The sequence below is a fragment of the Hirundo rustica genome, chromosome 1, assembly GCF_015227805.2.
Source record: "Hirundo rustica isolate bHirRus1 chromosome 1, bHirRus1.pri.v3, whole genome shotgun sequence".
In the NCBI taxonomy this organism is placed as follows: Eukaryota; Metazoa; Chordata; class Aves; order Passeriformes; family Hirundinidae; genus Hirundo; species Hirundo rustica.
Genome location: NC_053450.1, coordinates 8,096,840 through 8,109,655, shown reverse-complemented (window position 1 = coordinate 8,109,655; position 12,816 = coordinate 8,096,840). Strand labels below are relative to the sequence as shown.

The 12,816-nt window shown below is 37.1% G+C and overlaps 1 protein-coding gene across 9 annotated transcripts in view; it reads left to right on the top strand.

Moving 5' to 3' along the window:
- EFR3A (EFR3 homolog A) overlaps nt 1–12,816 on the top strand; it is a 79,981-nt gene that overhangs the window by 9,252 nt on the left and 57,913 nt on the right. For 2 of the 9 annotated variants that reach the window (XM_040058977.2, XM_040059011.2), the window contains exon 3: nt 1,199–1,279. The exons of the other annotated variants lie outside the window; for them this stretch is intronic. In XM_040058977.2, coding sequence (XP_039914911.1) covers nt 1,267–1,279 — 13 coding nt within the window. In that variant the 5' untranslated portion in view covers nt 1,199–1,266. The remainder of the gene's footprint in view (nt 1–1,198; nt 1,280–12,816) is intronic. 9 annotated transcript variants of the gene reach the window in all.

Here is a 12,816-nt window from a genome sequence, read left to right as displayed (position 1 = left end):
ATGTTTCTCATGTAGCCTTCACACTTTACAATGGGACTTCCTACTTAATAAGGCTCTTTTTGTAATTGCTTTGTTTATTTTATAGGTGGGAGAAACCCTCTTAATTTTATGACAGCATTGCTGGCTGCTTAAAACAGTGTTAAATAGGTTATAATTCTGTAATATTTTCATATTTCAGCTATTACAGAAGAGTTACATCAGGGGTGCCTGAAATTATTGTTTGCTGATTGATTCTGGTATCTTAGGATGAGAAACATCAGAAGCCCTGGATCATGTCCTTTTCAGCTGCTAACCTAAGGGACCATGGGAACTTGGAAAACAGCTGCCAGGGAAAAGTTATGGTTTGGGCTTCTTTCAGCAGTTCGCCACTTGCTAGGACTAGGCCAGAAAAGGAAAATAACTGTATTTCAGAATGTCTGTAACTATTATAATACTGTGGTCACAAATTATGTTATAGATTCTTTGCATAATATGCAAGAAATGCTTTCAATATGAAAACATTTTTTTTTCAGCTGATTTTTAGGTCTTTTCTACATTGCAAAAGTAGTAACTTCTGCAAATGTATCCTTTATTAAGCTAAGAAAAGAAACAAAACAGGAACTTGGCAGCTGGAAAACTGTAGCTCTTTGTACATCTGTTAATTTAACTCATGGTACCTTAAGCAACTTTGTGTGCCATCAAATTGGTGCTTCTATATTTATTAATGAATATGCATGGATTTCTTTAAGACTTGTTAATTTGGAGCAAGTGTTCCTTTTGTTGTTATCTGTTAGCTGTCATTTCTATGTATACATCATCCTAAGCCCCATTTGGGAAAGTTTGTGTTTAGGAGCTGTTCCATAGAGAGTCAGAAACACTCATATTAAGACAAGACATGATGAGTGATATCGTTATCATTCATCCATTTCTTGCATTGTTTTGAAACACACTTCAATATAACAAAGAAATTAACAGTTGTGTTTCATCCATTCCTTGTTAAAACCTGTAGAATTTATTTTTTCACTTGTTGTTACTTATATATGCATAGTCTGGGCATCTAACATTAAAAAATCAAATGCTTTAGAGATGAACTTAATTCAGTGCCCATCAAAACCTTTGTGTGCTTTTAAACTGTACGTAGATGTTTCCCCAAATATTTAAATGTAGCTTAGTCATTTTTTGGGCTTTATTAAAATATGGCTGTCGTTGTTATTTACAGAAATCGCTTTGCAGCTATCAGTCGATTAATCTTCATGTGCAGCCTTGTTTTCTATTGATTTCTGAATCATGGGACAAAAGGGTAAGAAGGCTCATGCTGATTGTGCATGCAAGTGTCCTATTTTTTTGTGCATGACAACAAAGCAAAATTGATTTTGGGGAGTGGGGAAAAGATTTCCATTATGTGATTAAATGCATGTCTCTGGAAAAGCCAGGGCAAACTCCTTTTAGAAGTATTTTGGCTTTCCCTTTCCTTGATTTATGGACTTCCTTCCCACCATTGGCTACTATGAACCTCAGTGGCTCTCTGGGGAATTGTGTTCCTTGTGGATTGCTGAAGATGAAAGTTATCTGTGTACACCACTCTTGGCTTTCAAAGAATGCTATTTCACTTCTAGAAATTTACATTATTCAGGATTAATTCATGCAGGAATTAGACAGAAATGAATAAAATATTGGTAGGTAGATGAATGGAACTCTTCCACATCTGACAAGAGTTCAGGAAGCATTTGGACGATGCTCTCAGGCACATAGTGTGATTTTTGGGACTGTCCTGCACAGGATGAGGAGTTGGATTTGATGATCTTTGTTGCATCCCTTTGTAGACAGAATATTCTACAATTCTATGATTCCTTGTCTAACAGCTTGTAGACCCCAAGACTTCAAAAACAGTTGTCACCTGTATAACTCATGTCCGGCTTGAGATCTGTTAAAGGTCTCGATACTTTCAATTTCTGAGAAGAGCACAGTTGTGATTCTAAATTGCACTTGGACCTGTTAGTATTTTGTTGATAAGTCTGTATTTTGGCTGGAAATGGGCACTCTGAGTCTTTACCTGTGGTTTGAGAAGGGTTACTAATTCCTTAGTAAGAGAATGAGTAAGGAATTCCAGTTTAACACTTAGCTGTATAATTATGCTAAAGCAGTGCTCCTTACTGATACCTCTGTAAAACTGTTAATACGTAAGGAAATGGGTGAAGATAAAGCTTCATGGATATTTTGTTAGAAGTACATCAACAAATACCCAATAATTTATGCTATTAAAACTAATTTTCCTATGTTCATTAAACTATGTAATGATTAGAAAAGGACTTTGAGATGGTGATACCCTACTTATGAACTTTATATGTAATAAAATATGAATGGTTATAATTGATCTGTCTGACATGATTGAGCTAGCAGAGTTCTCTTGTCTCGTAATAAATGCAGTGCAGGCTGTTTCCACAACTTCCTATGTGCTTGTGGTTTGGTTTTTTTTTTTATTATTAAATGAGTTTGTGATTTGTTGCTGACATTGGTTTAGACATAAACTTGAAGTTCCTCAGAACTGACAAAACATAATTTTTGCAAATTGAGTATGGATGTTGGAATTGCAGTTTGGTTAGAAGTGCTGGTTGTGGGCAAGAACTGCTGGATTGCTGCAGAAGCCAGTTAGCCTTTGTGCCCACAGATGTCCTGTCTGGTTTCTACAGAAAGCTGAGACACTCAAGATTTACTGGTTAACAAAATGTATTTATAAAGCTACTTATTTGTGTATAAATATGGAGGTGTCTGTCTCCTACACTGACCATCTTCTAGACTGGCCAGTTCAGTTTGGTGGGAAACTTTGTGCTAGAAAAGGGACATGCACAGTCTTTAGGTGCTGCAGGTCCCTAGAAGAGCAAATCCATTGTGTCTGTGTTCCTCTCTAACTCATTAGATATTACGGGAGGGGAGAAATTTCTTTTTAATTAGCAGGGGTATATGGCTCTAGATAGGGATATGTTCTAACCTTGTATCTGTCCCTCTGTTTGGGAGAAGAGCTGCTTTTCTGTTCTTGTGGGAAACCTGAATTCAAGATGAAGTGCTCTTTAGAACTAATGGGAAATATAACAACCATGAGGATATTTTATAATTCATATTGACTTAGAAGGAGGGTTGTTGGTTTTGTTTTTTTTTTTCAGTGAAACTTATGTCTTTCATGTCTATGTTTAAAACTGTGAATAATTGAAAAGTCGTTGCATAAACTTCTGTTTGCTGGTTTGTTCAAAAGCTGCTCTTCTGTGAGGGCAGGATGAGCTAGGTAAAACTGCAGAGACACATGAAATGGAGTGTATTGGTAGCTCCAAGGACCTGTTCTTGATAATATGGAAAGAGACTTTTTTTCAAATTTTTGATTCCTTATCCTTTTAGTGTTCTTTTAACGGAAACACGAATGTTTCCATGTCCAAATGCCAATATCTCATAAATGCTTTCTGGGAAAATGAAACAGCTAGGAATAGACACAAACAGAGCATTTCATTGAATATTGGTGATATTTAAAGAAGAATTTGAATTCTGAAGCCTTAGTACCCTCTGTGATTCTGCTTCTCAAAGTAACATTACAATATTTTTGTTTCACACTTTATTTTTCATTAATGGCAGTACAGTTTAAATGCTTTCATTACTGAACAGGAACAGATGCTTTGTCATGTTTTGGGCTCTCTGCATGTGCCTCAGAAGAATTGCTGCACAATTATAAATAGCACAGTATGGTTCTAGATTCACAGAAACACTTTCATCCACTGTTATGTTACTTTCTCTGTACACTGTGTATTTGTGCAGGAAATAAAATGTGTGTAATGTGGTGTTAGACTACTTGTGAACAGAACATTTTTCTTTTAATTAGGAAATGTTTTTGAAAATCTGTACAAATGTATTGAAGCCTGTAACTGGGTTCAAATGAAGGTAAATCTTGTTTTTGGAGCTCTGGCCATCCTTATATTGGTATTTTGGATGTTTTAATAGAGGAAAGGATCTACAGAATGACACTCCCTTATATGTCCTCTAATCAGGTTAGTGGTTTATGCTGAACTGGTTAAAATCTAGTTTCCTGAGCTAAGTTTACCTTCTCCATTAGCTTTGAGGGTTCCAGAGAGGAGGCCTGTGAGCCTTTGCTTCCTCATCATCAAGACTTTTAATATAATAACATATAATAATTTAATCATGGCATTTTTTCACTCACAAACACCTTCTCATGCCTTGTTTTTCAAGTGGCAATGGGATACCTACTCCCCAGGTCTGTTTCAGCCCCGCGTGTTTGGGCAGTGTGAGCTGCAAGGCACTGTTGGGCAGGAGTCAGAGGATACCTCTCATGAGGAGGTGACACAACAATTCTGAGCATCCTTTTTTCTAAGGAAAAAGATGACAGCAGCATAAGATTCTGCGAGTTCTTCCCACTGCAGCTGTGTTCCTTCCCTGAGGATTGGATTAAGAAAGCAAACTGCATCATCTTAAGAAAATGGAAAAAGTAGCAGTCGTCAGAAAAATTCATGTGGCTTTACATTCAGGTTTTTAAGTGTGTGAATTTTCAGGTGCTTTCCCTCTAAGAAGACTTGGGCACTTGCTGACCAGTTACTCATTCGTTTGAAGTAGACTTGTTATATGTTGGGCTGGTGATATTTTATTAGTGCCATCCTTATAGCTCTCTTCAAATAATAAAGATGACATTGTATTGACAAAGTCCTCATAAAATCCTAAAAGTAGAGAGTATTTGACAGTTTTCCATCAGTTTCTTGGTGAGGGAAGCAACAGCTTCCAAAGCAGAAGAGGCTACTACGTAATGCAGATTTCAGTTAACCAAGAAGATAAAACTTTAGATAGCTTGGCAACTTTCCCATGTGTCAGGAGCCATTCCAGTTTCTTTGTGATGCTGATCCTGGAATTAAAACATCTGAAAAGCAAAACTGTTCATGATTCTTGAGCGATTGTTTGTGTTCTGAGATGCCAAATAATCCCTTTATGCTACTTCCCTAAACTCGAGAATTTAAAGGTTCCATTAATTGTAACTCCTAGAGTTGTATTCAGACCTGTGCTATTATCCAGCTCCCTATGGATTCCCCTCCTGTCCTCAGGTATATAAAGGGGTGTTCCTCTAGAGGTAGTAGCTTAATCCACGTGAGTTCCTGAAGCAGAACAGAGGTGATCAGCAAGTGTTAAAGCAACAAAATAATTCTTCCTTGCTAGGAAAGAGGGCTGTGTCCAGTAGTATGAGAAAATTAAATGGGAAATGTGAACATCTATATGAGAAGTTTTAAAACTAAAAAGTGGGCAAAGTGGCACAAAGAAAGTCCTTGTCCGCAGTGTGCTGTGCTGCCTGGTGTTGGAACTGGGAAGCAAAGGTATGACCAGCTCAAGCATCTGGGAGACGTTCTGTAGCCTGGACTTAGTCCCCAAAGTGCTGAGCCTTTCAGATGGGTATATATATTTTTACCAGTAGTTGTCCAGCCTGCTGATCAGAGGTATAGTTTGAAGTCTCCAGAGGCAGTGACCCTTTTGAAATAACTTTGCCTCTGGCACCCCTCAAGAGCTGCTTCTGGTTCCCCTCTGGCCACCCTGGAGATAGGCTAAGTGTTGCTGCTTGGCCATGCCTTGTGTAGTGTCTTTCCTCTCCTTCAGTGTCCATCTCACTCCACAGGTGCACCAGCCTCTGCTTTTCTTCCATGTTAGATGTTGCTCCTTAGCCTGACACAAAGTGGGAACAAGGTGATAGGAGAGGTGCCGGTGTTGCAGCCCCTGTTTTCAGTGGAGTGTTACACAAGTTAGGTGTGGCTTGGCTTTTGAGCACACATGACATTTACAATACTCTTCTCTGTCACCTGCAACTGTCTTCTGCACCTGGGAAGTGTTCAAGGATTCAGCATTCTGAAAATGGCTCATCTAGGTAAGAGAATAGCTTAGGGTCAAGGAGAAGACAGGCTTTGAGAAGGATTGTCTGGAACTCAGAGGCTACTTCTGTGCCAGGATTGTCACTGTGCTGGGGATTTTCCCTTCTGTGGTACCCACGGATGTTGGCAGGAGCGAGGATTTGGACAAGCAGTGATAGGTGTGTTAAGTAGCAGGAGTAGGAGGTTGTTGGTGATAATGCCTATCCCTCTTTACTTCTTTTATTCAGAATCAAATAATAGGTAAAGAATGTCCTTCTGGCTCAGAGTGTTAGTGGATGTGCACAGTGGGTATTTTGTCAGTGTTAGGAGTCCACTCCATGCTCTGCTCTTTGCCTGGGTGGAGGAATAATATCAGTTCATGTGCTCCAGAGAAAACACAAAGCACAATGAGCCTCTCTTTCACTCTTTGTGTCCTTTAGTCCAGTAGTTTATTTACATTGCATTTTTCATTGATTTATGAAACACCTTGTTTTGAAATCAGTATTTGTTTAGAAATAAGGGTACGATGAAATAAAACCTCTGGTTGGTTTTTTTTTTTTTTTTCTGTCCACCGGATTTATCACCTAGATCTCATTTCCCAACTGCAAACCAAATACTGGAAGCAGGAATGAAAGTTGGACTTTGCCTGTTCATTTTTTTTTTTTCCCTGAACAGACTATTAGTGCCGGCTGTGATGAAGAGGGGTCAAGGAGATTTCTGCAAATGTGTGTTTCTAGTCTTCTAAAGTCTCTTTTTTGTATTGCTTCAGTGATAGTAGTCAGAGAAGTAAATGTTGGCCAGCTTACTTGGAACATAAATAAAGACAGGAATTAAGGAGCAAAACTCATGTCATAGAGCTTCTTCCACTGGAACAAGATTAGTTTTAGTTAATTTTAATGCTGTATTAGAAATAGAGAGTGACAGTACTATCTCAAAGCAGGAAGGGAGGAGGTGGTGTTGAGGAGAACAGAAATGAGCAAGGAAAGCAAAGTTACTATGTGTAACCAACAAAGGTGGGAGAAAGGAGAGACGGTATGGAAACACTGTGGGTGGTGGAACTTAAGGAATGCAACTGGAGAACCTGATGTAATGGAAAACTTTCTTTTAATGGATTAGAAGTCTTTAAAACACACAGTCCCAAAGATAATATCTTCCTGGGGAATTTGTTCCAATTGTCACTGGCTCTGAAAAGAATACTTCACTGAAGAAGCTTGGTGGTGAGCATTATTTGACTAGCTTGGGTCATTATTTGACTAGCTTTTCCTACTTCTTATTAGTAACTTCAGGTTCATTGTCATTTCTTGCTTTCACAAAAAGTTTATATTCAAATTATTTTTACATGCTTTCACCATAGCAAAATTTGCATCTCCATGTGGATTCCAGCATGCAATGCTACGGGTTTGGAGAAGAGTGGCTGGAAAGCTGGGAGAAAAAGACCTGGGTGTGTTGGTCAGCAGTGGCTGAACATGAGCCAGTGTGTGCCCAGGTGGCCAAGAAGGCCAGTGCACCTGGTCTATATCAGCAGCAGCGTCACCAGCAGGACCATGGCACTGACTCTCCCCCGGTACTCAGCCCTGGTGAGGCCACACCTTGAATCCTGTGCTCAGTTCTGGGCCCCTCAAGAATAATATCGAGGAGCTGGAGCATGTTCAGAGGGCAAGAGAGCTGGGGAAGGGTCTGGAGCACAAGTCTGAGGAGGAGCAGCTGAGGGAGCGGGGGCTGTTCAGCCTGGAGAGAAGGTGGCTTGGGGGGAACCTTATTCCTCTACAACTGCTTGAAAGGAGGCTGTACTCAGGTGGGGGTCATTCTCCCAGGCAGAAAGAGACAGGACAAGAGAAAATGGCCTCGAGTTGCACCAGGGGAGGTTTAGATTGGACATCAGGAAAGTAATCTTCCCAGAAAAGATGGTTAGGCACTGGGATGGGCTGCCCAGGGGAGTGGTGGCGTCAGCATCCCTGAAAGCGTTCAAAAAATGTGGGTATGGCACTTCAGGACATGGTTCAGTGGTGAACGTGGTGTTGGTGCCAGGTTGGTGGTTGAATTTCATAATCTTAGAGGATTTTTCCAACCTTAATGATTATTTGATTCCAGTTTAGAAGAACTCTTCTTTAAGTCGTATCACAGCAGAATTAACTTTTTAGCTTAGTGTGAGAAGAAACTCCAAGGAGAAAGCTGGTTTTTTGGGTGTTGTTTTCCTTTGTTTCAAATAAACTGACCACCAAAATATTTTTAAAAATAAATGTAAAATTTTAAAATAAATGTAAAATCTAGGTGTGGATAGAGTTTCCCCTGTTAGATGTTACTGAGGGTTTGCTGTCATGGGGGTCAAAAGTTCACATCACAAGATGAATATCCTGTTGTCAAGAGAAAAATTTCATCCGCATGTTGGGCATCTTCTTTGGTGCATTTTGGTGGAGAGGGGATGGAAACCATCCATGTAGAAATGAGCTGGCATTTGGGTGAGGGGAGGAGAGGCTCATGGGTGGGTTGGGTCTTCATCCTGTCCAAGCGATGAGTCCACTGTGCCCTCTGGGAGGGCATTCCAGGGACGTTGCAGTGCCTGATCAGTGCTCCTTACAGCAGTTGCTCTTTTTATAGCAGGTTGAAGAATATTTTTAATTAACTCCCTTATATAGCTGGAATAATTTCCTCGTTATAAAATGTCTGATCTCTTTTTCATAGTGGAATGTGAATGCCCTTGAAAGTCATTTTAGTTCTGAATTAAATGCATCGACTGATATTAACAGTTCAGAAATAACCAGGTATAGTAAGTGGTAATGGTTAAAGTGTTATTTTATGCACTTTCATCGGGATAGTTGAAATAAATTTATTTTATTTATATTTTTCATCTCAGATACTGAAAAATAAGTAAAATTAAAATGTATTATGTATACATAATACATATACATATATTTACATATATTTACATATGTATTATATATGTATATTTACAGATACATATATAATATATGCACACACATATATGATATGTATATATAATATGTATACATAATGCATAATGTATTATGGTCAAATAATTTTTTTACATAGTTATATTTAAGTACATTGAGCAACCAAAATGTAATTTTAATATTGTTCTTGATATGTTTCTTGATATTAGCAAAAATGCATTTTTCTGTAGATTGAAACATTTTTGGTAATTACATCATTTTTTGATAGAATAAGATTTAAAAAAAAAAAAAAGCTTGGATGATTGAAAATAAAGTTAGGAATGGCCAGATCCAAGCTTGGGACATAATAAAAATATTGAGTGAGTGAACGTGACATCTTGATTCAGGTTATTAATGCTCTGTACACAGTTGACAACAATATTAGACAGCATGACAAAACTTTGGAAGAAATTCCAGTATTAGATAAAAGAGGTTTTGGTAAAGAAGAAAATGTGGCAGTTTTAAACTCAATTGGCAGAACTTAGGTTTTTGTGTTTAAACCCATCTTGAAGCTTTTCTTTTCCTGTAATTTTGTATGAGTATATATAGCACAAATATTCAGACACACTATTTTGAAATACAGCTTTACTGTAATGTGGTTGTTCTAATTTACAGCATGGTGTTTCCTGTAGTAAACTATGTGGGGACAGTTTCTGTGCAGCTCAGTGTTTTCTCTGAGTTTATTAGCACTAATCTCTTAAGTCTTGAATTCAATTTTTATGTAGTGGAAATTATTAGCTCTGTTTTCATTAAAAACAGTACTTATAATTTTCAGGGTTTATAAAAATGTCTGTATGAAAATCCTGTATTTGTGTATCCCAGGTGGATGTAATGTAAGAAGTGAAATAATAAAATGCTGAGAATTAGTGGGGAACTGGAAAGTAACTTCAGAATTGCTTAACTCAAAATCGATTTTTTACCTAATGTATCATAATCATGTTAATGATTTAAATCCTGTAATACTTGCTTCCTAAACTAGGAAGTATTGTTAGAGATAATGTTGATTTAATTATTTTTAGTTTGTTTCTTTAATCTTAGACATAAACCTTTCTGTTTAAAAAAGTCTTTTTGGTCAGTAGTCTGCCTTAAATACATTTCTCTGTCCGTTCTCCAAAAAGACCAAGTGAGTAGGTTTTGCTAAAATATTTATCACTCTACAGTGATATGTGGCAGCTGTCTGAAGATAGTTTTTCCTGAAGCTATATGTATTTTTTACTTCTAGTCAGAGAAATAATGACCTGTGCGTTCCAGGCAAGCTGAAGTAATGAAACTGTCGGCGCAGTTTCATTGGAGGAGCTGTGAAGCACACATTGACAATGCATCTTTTATTCTTTTCTCTTTTCTTGTGCCTGGCCTTGTTAACAGAATTTGATACTGAAGTTCTTCACGTGTTTGGTGGCTTTATGCAGATGTCACTGAGCTGATCAGATAAGCTTACAGTGTTGCAGAGCCCTCGCGGGAAGTAAGCGCAGCTATGCGAGTGCGAGAGAGCAAATTTCTGGGGAAGGAGACAGTTCTCCGAGTGTGAATTCACCTCCAGGATGAGGCAGTATGTGCAGGTTCCAACTGTTGAGCAAGAAAAAGCCTATGATTATAATTCTGCTTTAGAACCGAGGCCGTGTATGTGTTTGGGTAGGTGAAATTACCATTTTCTGATGGCGGGGGCTGTGTCTTACTGGTGTTGTGTAGAATAAATATGTATAAAAAGAAGTACCCGTGCAGCTGGTAAATGTGTACAGTTATAACACGTAAAATGCAGATTACAGGACTTCTTTAGCAGAAGAGAATGTGCATGTTTGAACTTGATAAAAATCTCACTGTTGGAGAAGCAAACAAAATTTTTTAAACCTTTTACGTTAACTATCATGTTACAGTTTACAGTGTGGAATTCTCTGTAGATATTGCCTTAACCTTTATAGTTGCATAAAATTATGTAAAGATGTGTGCACAGGGGAGGCCGTGAAAATGCAAATTTTGTCTGACACTAAAAAGGAATTGTCATAGAATTTTTCCTCAATAAACCTGAATAAAATGGAACCATTGGGAGTTTTTTTTTTCCTTCTTTACCTGTGTTCTACAGACCTACAAAACAGTTTATTTATGTGAAATGCATATGTTTATATGGATAAATTTTTATCTGTGTTAAATTGGTATCTGAGAAGTAGGGAATCTGTTTTCAGTTGCTCAGCTTCTATCCATCTTTGACAAGATTCGTCTTTTTTGGTCTATGTAGTAAAATGTTCCTAATTTTATGGGTTGCTTTTCATGTCATTTGTTGACTTGATCTTTTGGGGATTTTGTTTTGTTGTGGGTTTTTTGTGGTGGGGTTTTTTTGTTTGTTTTTTTGGGGGGGTTTTTTGTGTTTGTTTTGTTGTGGTTTTGTTTTTTAATATTCATACATTCTTTAAACCTATTCCTACATTTTTTTAATCTTTCATGGTTATATCAAAATGATATAACTGAGAAAGGATTAGTAGTTTTCCCAGAAAATCTGTGTCATGACTGTTAACTATTCTGGCTTTTGCTGTTGGTTGTCATTTATTTCTGTGTTGTTTGGAACGCCCATCAGTTTTATTTCTGATGGTGTTCTGCTTGGAGGCTGAAAGCTGTGACAGATTAAATCTCACTTTCTGATACTTGAATGTTCGGTTTAATGTAGGAGGTTCTTTTGATGGCATTAACGTCATAGTTTTACATTTATACTTTGATGATAAAGAGTTTTTGACAAATTTATGGGGTTTTTTTTCCCATGTAAACAGTTCCATATTTAAATACATAGCAATGTAATGGTACTACCAAAATCCAAGATGAGGAGAAATTTTTTATTCTTATTCATGCTTACTGTTAGGCCTTTTTTTGGTGTCAAAATTCACTATGTTCCATAAATTTCAAGAGCAGTATTTCAATAGAAAAATATTATGTTTTCATGAAGTGAAACCATCTGGTAAGGCTGCCAGAATGAGTTGGTACTGTTATCTGGTCTTTTATACATCTCAAAGTGTCTGTATCCAGATTTTATGTTAAATTTATGTAATTAACACAGGCTTGAAACACCATTTTAAGATTTAAATTGCAATTCTTTTCAAAGATTATCTTCTTCTGTCACTTAAAGAGGGAGAAAGTCATACTAAAAGTATTTTTAATTGCCTGTCTTGCAGTATTCTAGAACATTTTCCTGCTCTTGTTACATTTTAGATAGTTATATCAAAATATTTTGCTATAGTTTTTGTTAGAATATGTTGTTATATTTAGTAGTAATCAAACATACTCTTTTCCGTGGACCAAAGTTAATGGTCAACCATAAGGTAGAAAGCCAAGTAGGAACACCAAGTTCAAAGAGTGCTGCAGAGTTGCATACCTAACTCAAGGAATATTTAGCAATATTATATGGTTTTTGATGGATTTTGATGGTCTTACTTGAATTTCCCAATACAGAATGATAGACAAGACACTAATACAGTACACCTTTCTTATTATGATTTTACTTACTTTTAAGATGATGCACAGCACTGCTATCAATAGAGTATTTTTGTAGAACTGTCTAAATTATTTCCATTTTAAGTCAAGTAGGATTTTAACCTCTTTTCATACCTATATTTTCAAGTGGCATATTAAAGAACCACTTTAATTTTATCTACTTCATACCTGCAGCTTTTATATAAATATAAAGTTTTTGATTTGTTAGGCCTGCATGAGTAAGACATCAGCAGGAGTGATATAATAAACTTGACAGTTGTACCAAAGTATTATTTAACAAAAAAACCCTCATAATATTCCAGTTGATTATTCCTTGAGTGCTTTTTGTTTTCATAATTATGTACTGAAGTCATAAGTCAGTGTGGATGTTACTGGGATACAGGACTCTAATTCATGAGCTGGGCAGAATTAAAGTCCATTGGGGAGAACTTGGAGTTAATGCACAGTTTTAGAATCATAGATCTGTCTTCGACAATTGTTTTTGATTAAATAAATTACAAGAATTAAGTTGTCAGAGTGTGAGCAGA